The sequence below is a fragment of the Lepidochelys olivacea genome (genome assembly GCF_965140295.1).
Source record: "Lepidochelys olivacea isolate rLepOli2 genome assembly, chromosome: 8".
Taxonomy (NCBI): domain Eukaryota; kingdom Metazoa; phylum Chordata; order Testudines; family Cheloniidae; genus Lepidochelys; species Lepidochelys olivacea.
The window spans coordinates 66286087-66303247 of record NC_140418.1 but is presented as its reverse complement, the minus strand read 5'-3'; the positions used below and the strand labels follow the sequence as shown (position 1 = coordinate 66303247).

General features: G+C 39.9%; 1 protein-coding gene across 5 annotated transcripts in view; it reads right to left on the bottom strand.

Annotated features, from left to right (window-relative positions):
- The window catches only part of CAMSAP2 (calmodulin regulated spectrin associated protein family member 2), a 172994-nt gene that overhangs the window by 14197 nt on the left and 141636 nt on the right, over positions 1-17161 (bottom strand). For 4 of the 5 annotated variants that reach the window (XM_084636073.1, XM_084636074.1, XM_084636075.1 and 1 more), the window contains 3 exons: positions 4623-4705; positions 3991-4060; positions 860-3077 (listed from right to left, as the gene is read on the bottom strand). In XM_084636073.1, the coding sequence (XP_084492199.1) occupies positions 860-3077; positions 3991-4060; positions 4623-4705 (2371 nt within the window). The remainder of the gene's footprint in view (positions 1-859; positions 3078-3990; positions 4061-4622; positions 4706-17161) is intronic. The other variant, XM_084636076.1, reaches the window with a different exon arrangement.

The following is a 17161-nucleotide window of genomic DNA, read 5'->3' as shown; positions in this document are numbered from 1 at the left end:
TTTTGTTAGCACCATGGATTGGTTTCCAGAGGGAGATAGGGTATGCATATTGTGGATGCAGCAGTTTCAGTGATGAACGAAAAAGGGAATAAAATATGCTAAAACTGTGTTCCTGGGCCATGAGAAGGCAGTCTCAATTCGGTATCACTTTAAATATATGGTATTCAAACAGTGCAGTGCAAGATTTTGTGCACTCCAAGAAAAATTTTGAAGACTACATTCAAAACAGTAGTGGCTTTCAGCATCCAAACTGCCTTTTTAAAATGTACATTTTGATTAAAAGATTCTGCCTACACATGGGCATTTTAGTATACAATATATTAATTTTTTAACTACACATATAAAATGTGACACTTTTAAAATATGCAGAGTACTCTAAGGAGATGAAATTTCCGAAATCTTATAAAACTTTGTCAGGAAGTAAAGAACATGAAAGAAATTGGTTTGTGTGGGCACTAAAGCTTGTGTTAAAAGAAAAAAAATGTACCTATATTCAATATGCTTCTTCTTTACTCCCCCCTCCCCAAATCCCCAAACATCTTTTAAACTTTATGAATTGAAAGAGGTGGTGAAAACTGCTGGCAGATATTGACAATCCCTATGATCCCAAATCAATTAAGAGTCACAATGGCGGAGAGGTTTCAGAGTAGCAGCCATGTTAGTCTGTATTTGCAAAAAGAAAAGGAGGACTTGTGGCACCTTAGAGACTAACAAATTTATTTGAGACACACTTTTAATCACTATATGCAGTTGGCCTCAGTGGAAAGTGGTTATTGAAAAGTCATCTATGAAATAAAAGCCTCCCTTTGAAAAAGTAAAATGTTTCCAATAGACTCATGCATTGTTCTAGTTCACCTACCTTAAAAAAGAATCCACAACACACTTTTTGGTCATCCTCGAATTGTTCTCTATCACTCTCACCTTCATATTTCTCAACAGACACTTCAGCCTTTTCTGGTGGTTTCAAATCTGAGAGGGAAACTTCAATTAGGTTAGCTGTTTTAGGAATCAGTGTTGGCAAAACAGGTTGGCTTAGCTGATCTTCATTTGGGGTGAGGCAGACAGTTTCTGTGATGGGCTGAGATAATACTTCAGAAACCTTAGATTCAAAAGGCTTGATCTCCTTTTCCTTCACTTTTTGTTCACATTCTTCCAAAGTACCTTTTTGTTGTTGTTGTTCTTTTGCTACATCCTCTGTAGGTTTGACTTCTTTCAAAAGATTTCTTTTTAATTGAGGTTCAGATATACGTTCTCCATCATCTCCAAAACATACAAATGATCTAGTCTGAATGGGAACCTGACTTGGAGAAAATCTTCTCAAACGAGGAAGACTATCCACAGACCGTGGAGCAGTTAAGGTGCGATTAAAAGGTATTATTTTCAGTTCATTTGGCCTGGGAGTCCTTTGTATTTTAACAGGGAAAGAGGCATTCTTCCTATTAGAAGACTGTGGTGATTGATGAGTAGGGCGAGGAGGTTCCAAAGCAAATGCTGCAATGGGAGATGACAGTCCTGTTTGCCTCATTGAAGATTTAAGCTCTCGGATTTGTTTCTGAGGTGAAGGCTGAGGAGGTGAAATAACCCAGGCCTGCTGCTCCCTCATTTGCATCAACATCTCTTGCTGAAGGGATAGGCGTTGCATTTCCTGCTGTAGGAAATGTAGAGAAGCATTTAGCTTTTCAATAGATTTTGTATATTCTAAAATATCCCCTTCATTTAAGGTTTCTTCTGTGGGGCTTACTAAGTTCCATTGCTTTTCAGCATCCATAGGTGTATTAGGGGACTTTAACCACTTGGCCTGAGAATTTTCAGCACTTTCCTTTATTACCTCTGCAGTCTTATTAATTTCTTCAACTGGTTTTTGTATGTCTTTTTCTTTCAATCTGTTACTATCAGTGAATACTTTTTCATCTTCAGCTCCAGCTGCTTCTTCTCGAAGAGGTGATATTCCATCACCTTTCTTTTTCACTACATTAAGAAATGCTGTCCTTCCCATTTTCTGTCTCTGCTTAGTAAAAGCAGCTTCCACTTTCTTCTTCTGTGCTTCAATGGCTCGCCTCTTTTCCTCCAGCTTCATCCTAAGATGAACCATTTCTGAAGCAAGCAACTGTGTAGTGTCTCTTCCTTGAGGGAGAGGTGTTTCCTCAGGTATATGAGTCCAAGCAACAACATGAGGAATATTCAACTCAGAGCCTTCTGGGGTAGTTTTCTGAGAACTGCTTCCACTACTTCTGCTATCTGTGTGATTCAGTTTCCTGAATTTCTGCTCTGCAAAGCTGGTCATTTTGACTCCCGAGCTTGAAGAAGCACTGCTGCCAGCTTGCGATTTGGTACTTATTGAGCTTGGACAGGGACTTAATAGCTCTCTGTGGTTGCTAGCTCGTATATCATAATCCTGAAGACATTTAGGTGGGTCTTCCATGTCAGAGTCCATGCTTACAGTATAATCTCTCAAAGAAGAATCCTCATCCATAGTTTCTGGAATATCTTCTGAAGGAACATGTATTCCAGTGTCCACTTCAGTATTGTCAGTCACAGGACTTAGGGCAATTTTTGTGTCTGTAATGACATCAGGATTAGGTTGATTTAGTTTAATATTTGAATTCAAGATGCTAATTTCCTGATTATGAAGAAAGAACCCATTTGTAATTTGGTCTGGCTGGATAACACTTGGAGATTTTTCAGTATCATGAATTATTTGCAAAGCCTCTTCAATGCTTGGAGTCTCAATCTGATTGCCAAAATCATCCATAACTACCCTGTTTTGCAAAGCTCCATTTGGAAGCTTGTATTGGCAGTTTTCATTGGCATTCCTTTCATTTGTGTTAAGAGATGCACTGGCCTTTGGGTCGATATGAGATACTATGTCCTTTTCTTCTTCAATATCTTGAGTTTCCTCTTCTCCATTTACTGGCTTGAAGGACAGGTTTTTCCTAATGTGTTTGGGCATGCGGTTGATATTTAGCATAAGGCCCTCATTACTAACAGATCTAGTAATTCCTCTGTTTGGAGTAGATATCTGAATACTGTTTTCATTATCAAAAGAAATGTCAAATGAAACTCCATGCATCGAAGATCTAAATGGGATTAAAATAAACAAAGCTGTTAAACAATTCATATTTAATACAATAAACAAACTTACATTACTGTGAAAAAACAATCTAAAATTGTAGTACACTATGTGTACTAATGAGATATGATTAGCTTCATTTGCTAGCATTACGAAAATACAAAATTAAATAGAATATAACATCTTATTCAGTCTCATGCTTTTATTGTTTGTTCTAATTACTTGTATTAAATTATAACCACACATATGCTTGTATTTTCATATGAAAAATATGCTTATTCATTTTGGGTAACTTCAGAGAGAAAAAAAAATATTCCTGCCAATCTGTAATACACTTAAGCAATTTTAGGAATATAGGAACTGGTCATACTGAATCACATTAGCGGTCCATCTAATCCAGCATCCTTCCTTTCTGACAGTAGCCAGTACCAGATACGTCAAAGGAAAGTAAAAGAAGCCAAACAGTGATGGTTTATACCTACAACATAGGAGTTTATAGCCCTTCTATTTTGTTCTAAAATCCTCTCTCATCAGCCTATTCTCATTATCCATAGAAAAGTACCTTTTTTTTTTTTAATCCTACTCCTGATCTTGATGACTTCTATTGGCACTTCAAGTATATTGCGTGCAGACAAATATATTTAACACCACCAGTCATAATATGAAATATTGGAGTACCCAATGTTAACCTTTCACCAGGTTGAAAAACTGATCAATTATTCCTATGTTTTCTTTTCTATGAGCTAGTTTCTACTCAATAATATTTCTTTACCTCTTACTCTGTGACGACTTGGTTTTACTTAAAAGCCTCCTGTTAAAGGCTTTTTGAAAGTCCAAATTATGTTAAATATAGTTCAATACTGTTTAGTGGCTGATCCACAGTTACTTCTTAAACCAGCTTCTATGTAATGATAACTTACCTTTTCTCTTTGGGCCAAGTCCCTACATATCCATCCACATAAGACATAGATGAGGACCTTCTAATGGCTCCTAATTGGAATTAAAATAGAATACAATGTAACTAAGTTACAATGTATGGAAATACTTGGAAAATCATTTAAAAATAAACAAGTTAGTACAGCAAATCAGTTGCTTTCATTGTTTCAAATATTTCAATGGTAAATTATCAAATTTTTGGAGGTTTTTTGGTTTTTATGTAAAATGATCTTTATTTTAATGTAAACAAAAGTATGGCAATCATATACATGAATTATATCATGTGCACACAGTACCCATCACTCAGTAAAGAGATAAAGGTAAATTTATTACTGAATACAATATTAATTATTTTATAAATAACTGTTGAAAGCCATATTCTACTTAGAGTGGAAACCAAACTTCATAAAATGTGTACAGCCAGTAATTCCTCACAAAAACCACTGTCTTGAGTGTGTGCTTATCACAAGAAGTTATAGGTCCAACCTTGTAAGCTATCCACGTGTGGATCTCCCACGGAAGTCAATGGGAGTTCTGCATCAAGATATCGTGCAAGAGTATCAACAAAACAAGATAGATAATATTTTATCCAAAAAACCCAGTACTATGCTGTTACCTGGAGCAGCTGAGTAAGGCTGATGGTGAGTATGCCTAACAGGCAGAAGTTGATGGGATGGTGTAAAGGTTGGACCCTCCACACTGTAAAGCAAAACAAAGTAATAGATAGAGGCCACATTAGAAGAATGCAGCCAAACTTTGTATATTGGTACAGTACAAGAAGTAGTTTATTTCTGTGTGAGGGAACACAGCCAAATGTAATTTTGCTCTTGAAACATTATGAATTTATTAAATAAAAAAGTACAAGCATCTTAATTACCACCACTAAAGCAAAAAGAAACCTGCACAGAAATTAAAATAGAAAGCTTCTCTGTAGTTTTCAAAAAATGTCTACTGAAAATGTTTGTTTATTGGTAAAACATCTGTCTTTGCAGTTATTCCATGCTAATGTTCTTTTCATGAAAGTCACTTTAGGTTTGATCTTGGCAACACACACCACAGCACATAATGTAAAGAAACAAAGGCAGAGGTTTCCTGCTGTCCACAGCAGACAGTGGCCTGGTCTACACTGCAAACTTAGGCAAACATAAGCCATGTTAAGCTGATCTAATAATGTATGTATCTACACTACTGAGACCCTTCCGCCGACCTAAGTGGCCTGTAAAGTTGACTTCTGTATTCCACCTCTGCAAGAGGTGTAGCACTTGATTCCACATCCACAGGTTGACATGGGGATAGTGTAGACACTGCACTGTGGAATTTGAATGAATTGGCCTCCAGGTGTCCCACAGTGCTTCACTGTGACCACTCTGGAGAGCACTTTCAACATCATTGAACATCAGCCAGGTACACAGGAAAGAACCACTCCCCTGTTAAAGCCCCAGGAACTTTTGAATGTTCATTTCCCATTTGATCAGCATGGAGAGCTTGCCAGCACAGCTGATCATGGAGACTCAAGGCAGCAAATGCGCTCCAGTATGGAGTACACAGGAGGTGGTGGATCTTATTGCTGTGTGGGGAGAAAAGTCTGTGCAGGCAGAGCTCCGATCCAGCAGAAGAAATGCTGATATCTATGCCAAGATTGTGCAGGGCATAGGGGAGAAGGGCTATACTAGGGACACGCAGCAGTGCCGCATGAAAATAAAGGAGCTTTGGGAAGCGTACCAGAAGACAAGGGAGGCCCCACACACATGCTGCTTTTATGAGGAGCTGCACATAATCCTCAGTGGTGACCCGCCACTACCCCAAAACGCTCTGTGGATACTTCCTGGGAGCCCCGGGTGGCATGTCTGTGGAGCAACAATGAGGAGGACATTGTTGAGGAGGAGGAGAAGCAAAAGAATGTTAAGCAGGCAAGTGGACAGCCAAGAACTGTTTTTAACTCTGGAGCCCATCCCCTCACAGGACCAGTTGGCGGCAGAGCGGGATGCCGGGGAAGGCACCTCTGGTGAATACACATTCCCAATCAAACTGTAGGAGTTACATACTACTATTTTTTATGTTTAATCTGAACAAAAAAGCATACTTCAAAAAACATTTTTCATTGTGTTGTGTCAGTTCAATAGAGCTGACATGTAATCTAATTTATTTATATAATGTCCAGGGGCGGCTCTACCAATGTGATATATGCCATCATGTGCCAGCAATGCCCCTCTGCCATTTACATTGGTCAAACTGGACAGTCTCTACGTAAAAGAATAAATGGACACAAATCAGATGTCAAGAATTATAACATTCATAAACCAGTCGGAGAACACTTCAATCTCTCTGGTCACGCAATCACAGACATGAAGGTCGCTATCTTAATACAAAAAAACTTCAAATCCAGACTCCAGCGAGAAACTGCTGAATTGGAATTCATTTGCAAATTGGATACTATTAATTTAGGCTTAAATAGAGACTGGGAGTGGCTAAGTCATTATGCAAGGTAGCCTATTTCCCCTTGTTTTTTCCTACCCCCCCCCCCCAGACGTTCTGGTTAAACTTGGATTTAAACTTGGAGAGTGGTCAGTTTGGATGAGCTATTGCCAGCAGGAGAGTGAGTTTGTGTATGTGTGTGTGTCCCCGGGAAAAAAAGGGGGGGCGGTGAGAAAGCCTGGATTTGTGCTGGACATGGCCCACCTTGATTACCATGCACATTGTAGGGAGAGTGGTCACTTTGGATGAGCTATTACCAGCAGGAGAGTGAGTTTGTGTGTGTGGTTTTTGGAGGAGGGTGAGGGGGTGAGAGAACCTGGATTTGTGCAGGAAATGGCCCACTTTGATTATCATGCACATTGTGAAGAGAGTTGTCACTTTGGATGGGCTATTACCAGCAGGAGAGTGAGTCTGTGTGTGGGGGGGTAGAGGGTTAGAAAACCTGGATTTGTGCTGGAAATGGCCCAATTTGATGATCACTTTAGATAAGCTATTACCAGCAGGACAGTGGGGTGGGAGGAGGTATTGTTTCATGATCTCTGTGTGTATATAATGTCTGCTGCAGTTTCCACGGTATGCATCCGATGAAGTGAGCTGTAGCTCACGAAAGCTCATGCTCAAATAAATTGGCTAGTCTCTAAGGTGCCACAAGTACTCCTTTTCTTTTTGCGAATACAGACTAACATGGCTGTTACTCTGAAATCTACCAATTTTGCCGCCCCAAGCAGTCACTGCTGAATTGCCGCCCCCGCAATAGCGGCGGAGTTGCCGCCAAATTGCCGCCCGGCCCAGAACAGCAACAGAGCTGCAGCCCAAAAGCCACGGCAGTGGGAAGAGCGGTGGAGCTGCCGCCGAATTGCCGCTGCGGGACACGGATTGCCGCCCCATTTTAAATGCCGCCCCAAGTACCTGCTTGCAAAGCCGGTGCCTGGAGCCGGCCCTGATAATGTCTTATTTCCTAGGTACTATAGTGATAGGCTCTTTACAAATACCTCTGTAGATTTTTGCAACTTGCTTTTTAATGTAATGCGATACAACAAAGGTTACAACTACTTTTTCATTATTTAATTAAAAAACACATGACTAGCAATCAGACAAAGAGAACCCTGAACCGCAGGCACAATCTGCCGCTCTCATGTGATTTTTGCCTAATGTGTAGTGTATACCGGCATCTAAAGAACCTTCATGAGAAGGACATTACTGTGAGCTAATGGAAAATACGGATGAATGAATAAAGCATTTTCCATGGGTACATACAAAAATTGAATAAAAATTCCTGTTTGATTATTTCTGCAGATTTCTCTAAGCAGTGGATAACTGGCATAGAGGTTTATACCCTTATTTTAGATTTCAGTTAAAAAATGCCTATTCCATACGCCAATGTCTATATATTATTTTAAAAGAAAATGTCATTGGGAAAAGATCTGTAAAATATTCTGTCCATCAGAAAGAAAATCCACCTGCTTAAATCCCAATCACATCATCCACTCAGGAAAAGCCTGACAGTGGCATGAGCTATTAATTTTCTAGCATTATAAACCCAACTCCTTGGGTAGATGCCATCTATTTATTTGCCATGAAGTGCTGTGCACTATTACCAGACTGTACAAAGAACTGCATTTGATGATAAAAACAAGAGACCCTACAATTAGATAATCAGTTAGTGGGCTCATAATATTCCAACACAAAAACTATACTTAATCCTTATAGAGACAATAAAACTATTATTGCAATGATGAACCAGTACAATATGCTACCCCATATACAATATTGATGATGGTTTGTACTACAGTTCTGAACAGGTCTCAAGAAACAGATCCTACTACAAGTTCAGCATATGTGTCAAAGCATATAATTGGGGCAGCTTACAGACAATACTTAACTCTGAAGTCCTAATGATTGTAATAAAAGTAGAACCCTTTAAGATCTGAGATCTCTAGGGGCCTTCTACAAATGGAATTCAAATGTCTGTCTTAGAGCTTCCTATCTATCCTCTTCACTCTGGAAGCCAAAATCATCTACACAGACAGAGTCTCTTTTTATTCAATGTGGGGAATTCTGTTTGGTGTAACAAAGGTGCTTATGTCATTGAAGGACTCTGTCAGACCGGAGATAAATCCCTTATGAAGGGCTTCAACTCTGTTTTTTTATAACTGCAAGCTATATACTTCCTTCTCTTGTACTACTGATTCAGTTTTAAGCTAACATTTTCTTTAAAATATAAGGTAAATACAGTTGCCTCCATAAAAGCTCAATACTTTAAGTATAAGTGAAGCCATTTGCTGTCTTTTATGAAACTTATAAAGGACATCCCTGACCAGGGCTCCAATTCTTATCTCACTTATAATGGATATACACTGGTGTAGCCCCATTGTCTTTAGGGGAATAGCTCCTGACTTACATCAGTGTGAAAGGAGAATCAGGCCCTACCTAATGGTAGTAAGAAATATCATTCCCTGCTTGACAGGTGTAGTGTTTAGATGCTGCTTGTAATTATTAGAACTGGGAGCACTGGCTATAAGGAGTCTGAAAGGACAGGAAACAGGAAGGAGGGGGGAGGAGTTGAGGAGGCCGAGTGAGACCTACCGAGGGTCCAGCAGCAGCTTGGTAAAGAGGTTACCACTTTAAAAATAAAGTCCTGTTGAAGTTTGTTAGTACCTTGCCTGGTTGCTACAACATTTTGGTGATGAGGGTGGATCTTCTGCCTCTGAATCCACCTGTACCCTTTCTGCAAAGCCCAGGTGAGCCTCCAATTGTTTTTACTGCCTGGATCCATATGTCTGAGACTTATCTGCTTGCAATCACTGCTACAGAGATTTCTGAAGTAAGAAAGCATGCTCTGCTAATCCACTGTTTGGAGCAGAAGGGCAGCGTATATTTTACACTTTTCCCCTTGCAGATGATAAATATGAGACTGCACTCACTGCGTTAAAGAACATTTTTGTGCCAAAAATGAATGTAGTAGCTAATCGCTACAGATTTCGCCAGCGTGAGCAGAAAACAGGGGAGACAATAATGCAGTATACTGCTTCCCTGAGGAGTCTGATTGTAACTTGTGACTTTGGGAATATGGCAGATGAGATGATTAGAGACCAGCTCATTGAGAAAACAACCATGCTTCGTGTCAGAGAACGCTTACTTCTAGAACCACAGCTTACACTAGAAAAAGCAATAACCATTGCTATTCAGATTGAGTCAGCTACAGCTGAAGCCAAAATAATGAGCGTGGATACAGGAGGCATAGTCCAGGCTGTGACTCCTTTGCAGAAAAGTTCACCATCACTGCAGACAAATCATAGAATTATAGAATATCAGGGTTGGAAGGGACCTCAGAAGGTCATCAAGTCCAACCCCCTGCTCAAAAGCAGGACCAATCCCCAATTAAATCATCCCAGCCAGGGCTTTGTCAAGCCTGACCTTAAAAACTTCTAAGGAAGGAGATTCTACCACCTCCCTAGGTAACGCATTCCAGTGTTTCACCACCCTCCTAGTGAAAAAGTTTTTCCTAATATCCAACCTAAACCTCCCCCACTGCAACTTGAGACCATTACTCCTTGTCCTGTCCTCTTCTACCACTGAGAATAGTCTAGAACCATCCTCTCTGGAACCACCTCTCAGGTAGTTGAAAGCAGCTATCAAATCCCCCCTCATTCTTCTCTTCTGCAGACTAAACAATCCCAGTTCCCTCAGCCTCTCCTCATAAGTCATGTGTTCCAGACCCCTAATCATTTTTGTTGCCCTTCGCTGGACTCTTTCCAATTTATCCACATCCTTCTTGTAGTGTGGGGCCCAAAACTGGACACAGTACTCCAGATGAGGCCTCACCAATGTCGAATAGAGGGGGACGATCACGTCCCTCGATCTGCTTGCTATGCCCCTACTTATACATCCCAAAATGCCATTGGCCTTCTTGGCAACAAGGGCACACTGCTGACAAATGATTGATTACAAGAGGAAACCTAATGAAAAACTACTGAATCAGAAAATTAAAAATACAGTAAAAGCATGCTTTTGCTGTGGATCCCCACAACAGCTTGTAAGCTACACAGGATGAATGGCAAAAGTAGCTCAGTGCAATTATTGCAAAAAGATTGGGCATTTTGCTAAAGTATGTTGCAGCAGCCAGTTCAATCAACAAGTGCATGCAGTTACAATACCAGACGTTACTGTGCTGAGCGTGGACAAAATCACTACTGTACATATTCCAGAACAAATAAAGTGCACAATAAATGATTCCGCCATACCCTCAGGCAAACCACACTCTATTCAGCTAATGTTGGACACTGGCTCAGCATTATCTATACTACCTGATTCCATCTATTTGCATTACTTTAAAGATGTGCCTCTTACTGAACCCAAACTTCTCTTGGTGTGCTATTTGAAAAACCATAGTCAAGTACATGGCTGCCTGCCAACGATGGTTACTTTTGGTGATTGCTGTGTAACTGCAGAGTTCTACATTGTCCACAAAGGCACTCCTATCCTTGGCAGAGATTTATTGGCTGCTTTAAATCTCAGGGTAGTTAATGGATGAATTGATCTTCCACAGCAAAGCACTCTTGTGGTACACACACCAGTTTCAGCTGGGACCCAGCACCAGGTTGAGGAGAAACTCGGCTGTGCTTATGGGCTTCTGCATAAAGTTAAAATGCAGAATAATGTGATGCCTGTACGACAGAAGTTACGGTGCTTACCATTTTCAGTCAGGGAAGTTGCTTCAGAGGAACTTAGAAAACTTGTTCAAAAGGACATTATTGAAGAGACTGACTCCTCGGAATAGGTTTCACCTATAGTAGTGACGCAGAAGAAGGGTGGAGGCATTCGCCTTTGTGTGGACTTAAGGGAGCCACATAAAGCTATTGTGATTGACAGCCATCCTCTTCCTCACATAGAAGTATTTGCAGACCTCTATGGAGAAAAGATGCTTTCTACTCTTGATTTGCAGACTGCATACTACCAGGTTATGTTGCATGAAGATAGCAGAGACCTCACAGCATTTATTACACATGAGGGACTATTTCATTTTAAACGTGTTCCATACCGTCTCACATCTGCCCCAAGTGCCTTCCAAAAAATGATGTAATTGATTCTGAAGAATCAACATGGAGTTCAGTGCTATCTGGATGATAGTATTGTGTTTGGAAATAATTCTGAGGAGCATGACAATAACCTGCAGTCTGTACTAAACTGCATCAACAAAGCAGGACTCAAGCTCAATAGATCCAAATGCAAATTTAGACAAATTGAATTTTCCTTTCTGGGGCATACAATTTCACAGGCTGGACTAAAACCTGATCCAGATCATATCCTGGCAATTTCAAATGCTCCTCCTCCAACAGATTTGCAAACCTTACGTTCTTTCTTGGGTCTTACCTCCTGGTATGCAAAATTCATTCCCAATTATGCTTCTGTCATTGAACCGTTACGAGAATTACTATGGAGAAGTTCACCCTTAATGTGGACAATGGATGCACAAGCTAGTTTCGAAACGGTGAAAGACTTGATTGTACATAGTCCAGTACTTGCACTATTGAGTCCTGCATTGCCCACAATTGTAACTACTGATGCTTCTGATTATGGACTTGGGGCTTTCCTCACACAACTTCATGAGGGCAACACAGAGAGGACTGTTGCATTTGCTTCAAGGACACTAAGTAATGCTGAGAGAAAATATTCTACAGTTGAAAAAGAAGCACTTGCTTGTGTCTGGGCGACTGAAAAATGGAGAACTTACCTGTGGGGCTGCATGTTCAAGTTGCGCACAGACCACAGTCCTTTGATGACGTTGCTCACCATGAAAGGACTGGGAAGAGCACGATATCATATTGCTAGATGGTCTGCAAGACTACTCTCTGTCAATTATGAACTGGAATATAAGCCAGGAAACCAAAATGTGGTAGCTGATTGCCTTTCTCGCCTTCCTTTGCCGTCACCAGATGGTCCACCGGAGGATGAGGATGCAGTAGTTGTGCTTATTATAAGCACTCTTACTACAGTTACAAAAGAATAATTTCAAGCTGCTTGTTCAGTGCGTCCAAATCAACAAAAACTACGGGAATTTCTGACAAAGAGACGGCCCAGTAACCCTAAAAACCTTGACCCAGTTTTGCTGCCTTATTTTAGAGTTCGGGATGAACTTTCTTTGCTTGATGGCTGTGTGCTATGAGGTACACACTGGCTACTTGTGCCAGAAGATTTACAGTCAAAACTCATACACCTGGCACATGATACTCATCAAGGAATTGTCAGAACCAAACAACGACTACGGGATCTGTATTGGTGGCCAGGGATGGACTCTGAAACTGAAGCACTCATAAAGTCCTGTGTCACTTGCCAAATGCATGATAAAACAGCAGTGACATGTACCCCTCCATTACAGCCTGTTCCTCTTCCTGAATCTTCATGGGAAAAAGTGGTGATTGACATTGTAGGACCCTTTGATACTGCTCCAAGTGACTGCCGTTATGCCATCACTTTAATAGACTATTTCAGTAAATGGCCTGAGGTAGTGTTTACATCGCAAATCTCTTCTGCTACAGTAATTAAGTTCCTCTCTTCAGTTTTTAGCAGGGAAGGTAACCCCAAAGAACTGGTTTCAGATAATGGTAGACAATTTACTTCCCTGGATTTTGAAACTTTTCTAGCAGAGAGAAACATTTTACACAGAAGATCATCCCTATATTACCCTCAAGCCAATGGGGAAATCGAATGGTTTAACAGAAGTTTGAAAGAGAGTCTGCAAACGGCTGAACTGGAAGGGCAATTGTGGATACCCTTCACTACTGATTTCTTGCAAGCATACCAGGTTACACGACATGCCACAATGCAAAGATCACCCGCAGAGTTACTGCATGGGAAACAGATGAATACTAAACTGAACATTGCTGGATTGTTAAAGGCACGACCTGATGCCCCAACCGAGGATGATGTGAAAAAAACAGTTGAACAGAACCAAGCAAAGTATAAGGCTTTCACAGACAAGCGGCGGGGTGCTAAGGAACCAAAGTTTGAGTGTGGTTCCTTTGTTAGAATACGAAAACCTGGAATTTTATGCAAAGGGGACCATAAATTCACAGCTCCTCTTAAAATGATAGAGAAGAAGGGACCTTACACCTATGGACTTTCTGATGGGCAGGTATGGAATGCTTCTTATCTTGCATCTGCCTATGCACCAAGAGGAGATTATGCCAACACCCAGCCTGCATTAGATGACTTCACTGTAGTATCAACACACCAAGACAGCTGTAGTGGAACCTGGGCTTGAGAGATGGCCTGTCAGACCCAGATGACCACCTGTCTGGACTAGAGACTATGTTATGTAGTATCTACAGTGTTTTCAGTATAATATTTCTTCCAACAGTATAGTGTCTTATTTCATATTGGTTCGTGTGGTTAGAACAACAATGTTTATTTTAATTGGGAGAGTTTCTTAAGAGAGGAGGGAATGTGGTATTTAGATGCTGCTTGTAATTGTTAGAACTGGGAGCACTGGCTGTTGGGTGTCTGAAAGGACAGGAAACAGAAAAGAGGGGAGAGGAGTAGAGGAGGCTGAGTGAGAGCTACCGAGGGTCCAGCAGCAGCTTGGTAAAGAGGTTTCCACTTTAAAAATAAAGTCCTGTTGAAGTTTGTTGGTACCTTGCCTGGTTGCTACAACAACAGGTTTCTCTATTCTATCACTCAGAAGAGACTGAGCATGATTAACCAGGTTAGCTAAATAAAAATAATATGACAAATAGCCAATTACAATGCTAATTTTATCTTCCTTCTGTGCCCCGAAGTCATAATCAATAAACCTATTGCCCATATTGAAATGTGACAGTCATACAACACATGTTCCACTTCTGGTCAACTGAAGGCCTTCTCTGGCTCCATCAAACAAAAGATTAAGCAGAGATAAGGTAAACTTCTCCACAATCTCTACTGTACTGTGAGCAAGAGAACAAAATGAAAAGAAGACATACACTGACTCCACAACTGTAACGCAACTTAACTGGGAGACTAAAGTCAAAATGAATTTAAAGTTTTTAATTAGGGCTGTCAAGCGATTAAAAAAATTAATCATGATTAATCACGCTGTTAAACAATAGAATACCATTTATTTTATATATTTTTGGATTTTACTACATTTTCAAATATATTAATTTCAATTACAACACAGAATACAAAGTGTACAGTGCTCACTTTATATATATTTTTGATTACAAATATTTGCACTGTAAAAAACAAAAAAAATTTATTTTTCAATTCACCTCGTACAAGTATTGTACTGCAATCTCTTTATCATGAAAGTTGAACTTACAAATGTAGAATTATGTACAAAAAGCCCAACTGCATTAAAAAATAAAACAATGTAAAATTTTAGAGCCTACAAGTCCACTCAGTCCTACTTTCTGGTCAACCAATCATTCAGACAAACAGGGTTGGTTACAATTTGCAGGAGATAATGCTGTCTGCTTCTTGTTTACGATATCACCTGAAAGTGAGAACAGGCATGCACATGGTTGGCATTGCAAGATATTTACATGTCAGATGTGCTAAAGATTCATATGTCCCTTCATGCTTCAACCACCATTACAGAGGACATGCTTCCATGCTGGTGATGGGTTCTGCTTGATAATGATGCAAAGCAGTGCAAACTGATAGATGTTCATTTTCATCATCTGAGTCAGATGCCACCAGCAGAAGGTTGATTTTCTTTTTTGGTGGTTTGAGTTGTGTAGTTTCCACATTAGAATGCTGCTCTTTTAAGACTTCTAAAAGCATGCTCCACACATCGTCCCTCTCAGATTTTGGAAGGCACTTCAGATTCTTAAACCTTGGGTCGAGTACTGTAGCTATTTTTAGAAATCTCACATCAGTACCTTCTTTGCGTTTTGTCAAATCTGCTGTGAAAATGTTCTTAAAACGAACACGTGCTGGGTCATCATCCAAGACTGCAATAACATGAAAATATGCAGAATGCGGGTAAAACAGAGCAGGAGACATACAATTCTCCCCTGAAGGAGTACAGTTACAAATTTAATTGATGCATTTTTTTTTAAATGAGCATCATCAACATGGAAGCATGTCCTCTGGAATGGTGGCCGAAGCTGGAAGGGGCATATGAATGTTTAGCATATCTGGCATGTAAATACCTTGCAACGCCGGCTACAAAAGTGCCATGCAAACACCTGTTCTCACTTTCAGGTGACGTTGTAAATAAGAAGCATTCTCCCGTCAATGTAAACAAACTTGTTTGTTTTAGCAATTGGCAGAATAAGACTTAGGATTGAGCGGGCATGTAGGCTCTAAGTTTTACACTGTTATGTTTTCGAGTGCAGTTATGTAACCAAAAAAAAATCTGCGTTTGTAAGTTACACTTTCACGATAAAGAGATTGCACTTCAGTACTTCTATGGGGTGAACTGAAAAAAACTATTTCTTTTGTTTATCATTTTTACAGTGCATATATTTGTAATAAAAAATAATAATATAAAGTGAGCACTGTGCACTTTGTATTCTGTGTTGTAATTGAAATCAATATTGAAAATGTAGAAAAACATCAAAATATCGTGATTAATTTTTAAAATCACGATTAATTTTTTTGAGTTAATCGCGTGAGTTAACTGCAATTAATTGACAGCCCTATTTTTAATATCAACAAAAGCAAAACATATTTAGTGAACACACTACTCTGGACTCCCACTCTTTCACAATGTTAGGATTTCCTCATAATAAACTATGCCACATTTTGATTTTGCCTCAGTTAAGAATTCATGACTAACAGCTAGTATAAAGATGTGCCACTGTGAGACCAGCATTTGGTCTTTTCTGTATTTTTCCTTTCACTTCACTTTCTTCATAATGTTTAGAAATAACCACTTTGGATTTCAGGAAAACAAGCTCTTTTCTTGGCCTCATATATGCTGAACAAAGTTTAACATAGTTCAACGATGGCTGCCAGGCAGAAAAAGTCATGCCTGAGATTTTCTCCCTATTTCTTCAGTCATCATAATTTCTCTGTGTTAGTCTGTCTAAATTCCCTTCTGCTATAATTAATCTACCTGTTACCACCAGAAGTAGCATTATAAATGGTTTTCTAAAGGCACCCATCACACCAATATATAGGTGCACTACCAGTATGACAAGGAAAAGGCTTTATCCTTTTTCCATCTCCAAGAATGTGATCTCTAGTACTTCAAGAGGCTCTTCCATTGAAGCATTCATTCCTCTTCTTTGAATGGCTAGTTCTAAGGGCAAGTTTACACTACAGCGGGGATCGATGCTCTGAGACTGATCCAACAGCGGTTGACTTAGTGGGTCTAGTAAAGACCCACCAAATCGACTGCAGATTGCTCTCCAGTCGACCCCTGTACTCTACCCCTGATGAGAAGAGTAAGGTAAGTCGACGGGAGATTTACTCCTGTTGACTCACCACGATGTAGACCCAGTGGTAGGTAACTCGACCTGAAGTACGTCGACTCCAGCTGTGGTATTCATGTAGCTGAAGTTGTGTAGCATAGGTCGACTTACAGCGGTAGTGTAGACATAGCCTAAGTAACTATTTTAAGTGCAAATATTGCAAGAACACTAAAAAGCAACAAAAACAATTGGTTATTTTACATAGCATCTTACTGGGACAAGCTGTGAAGCCTGATAACATACATGCAAGTTTTGGGGCTGCTGGAGTTGAACACACTGA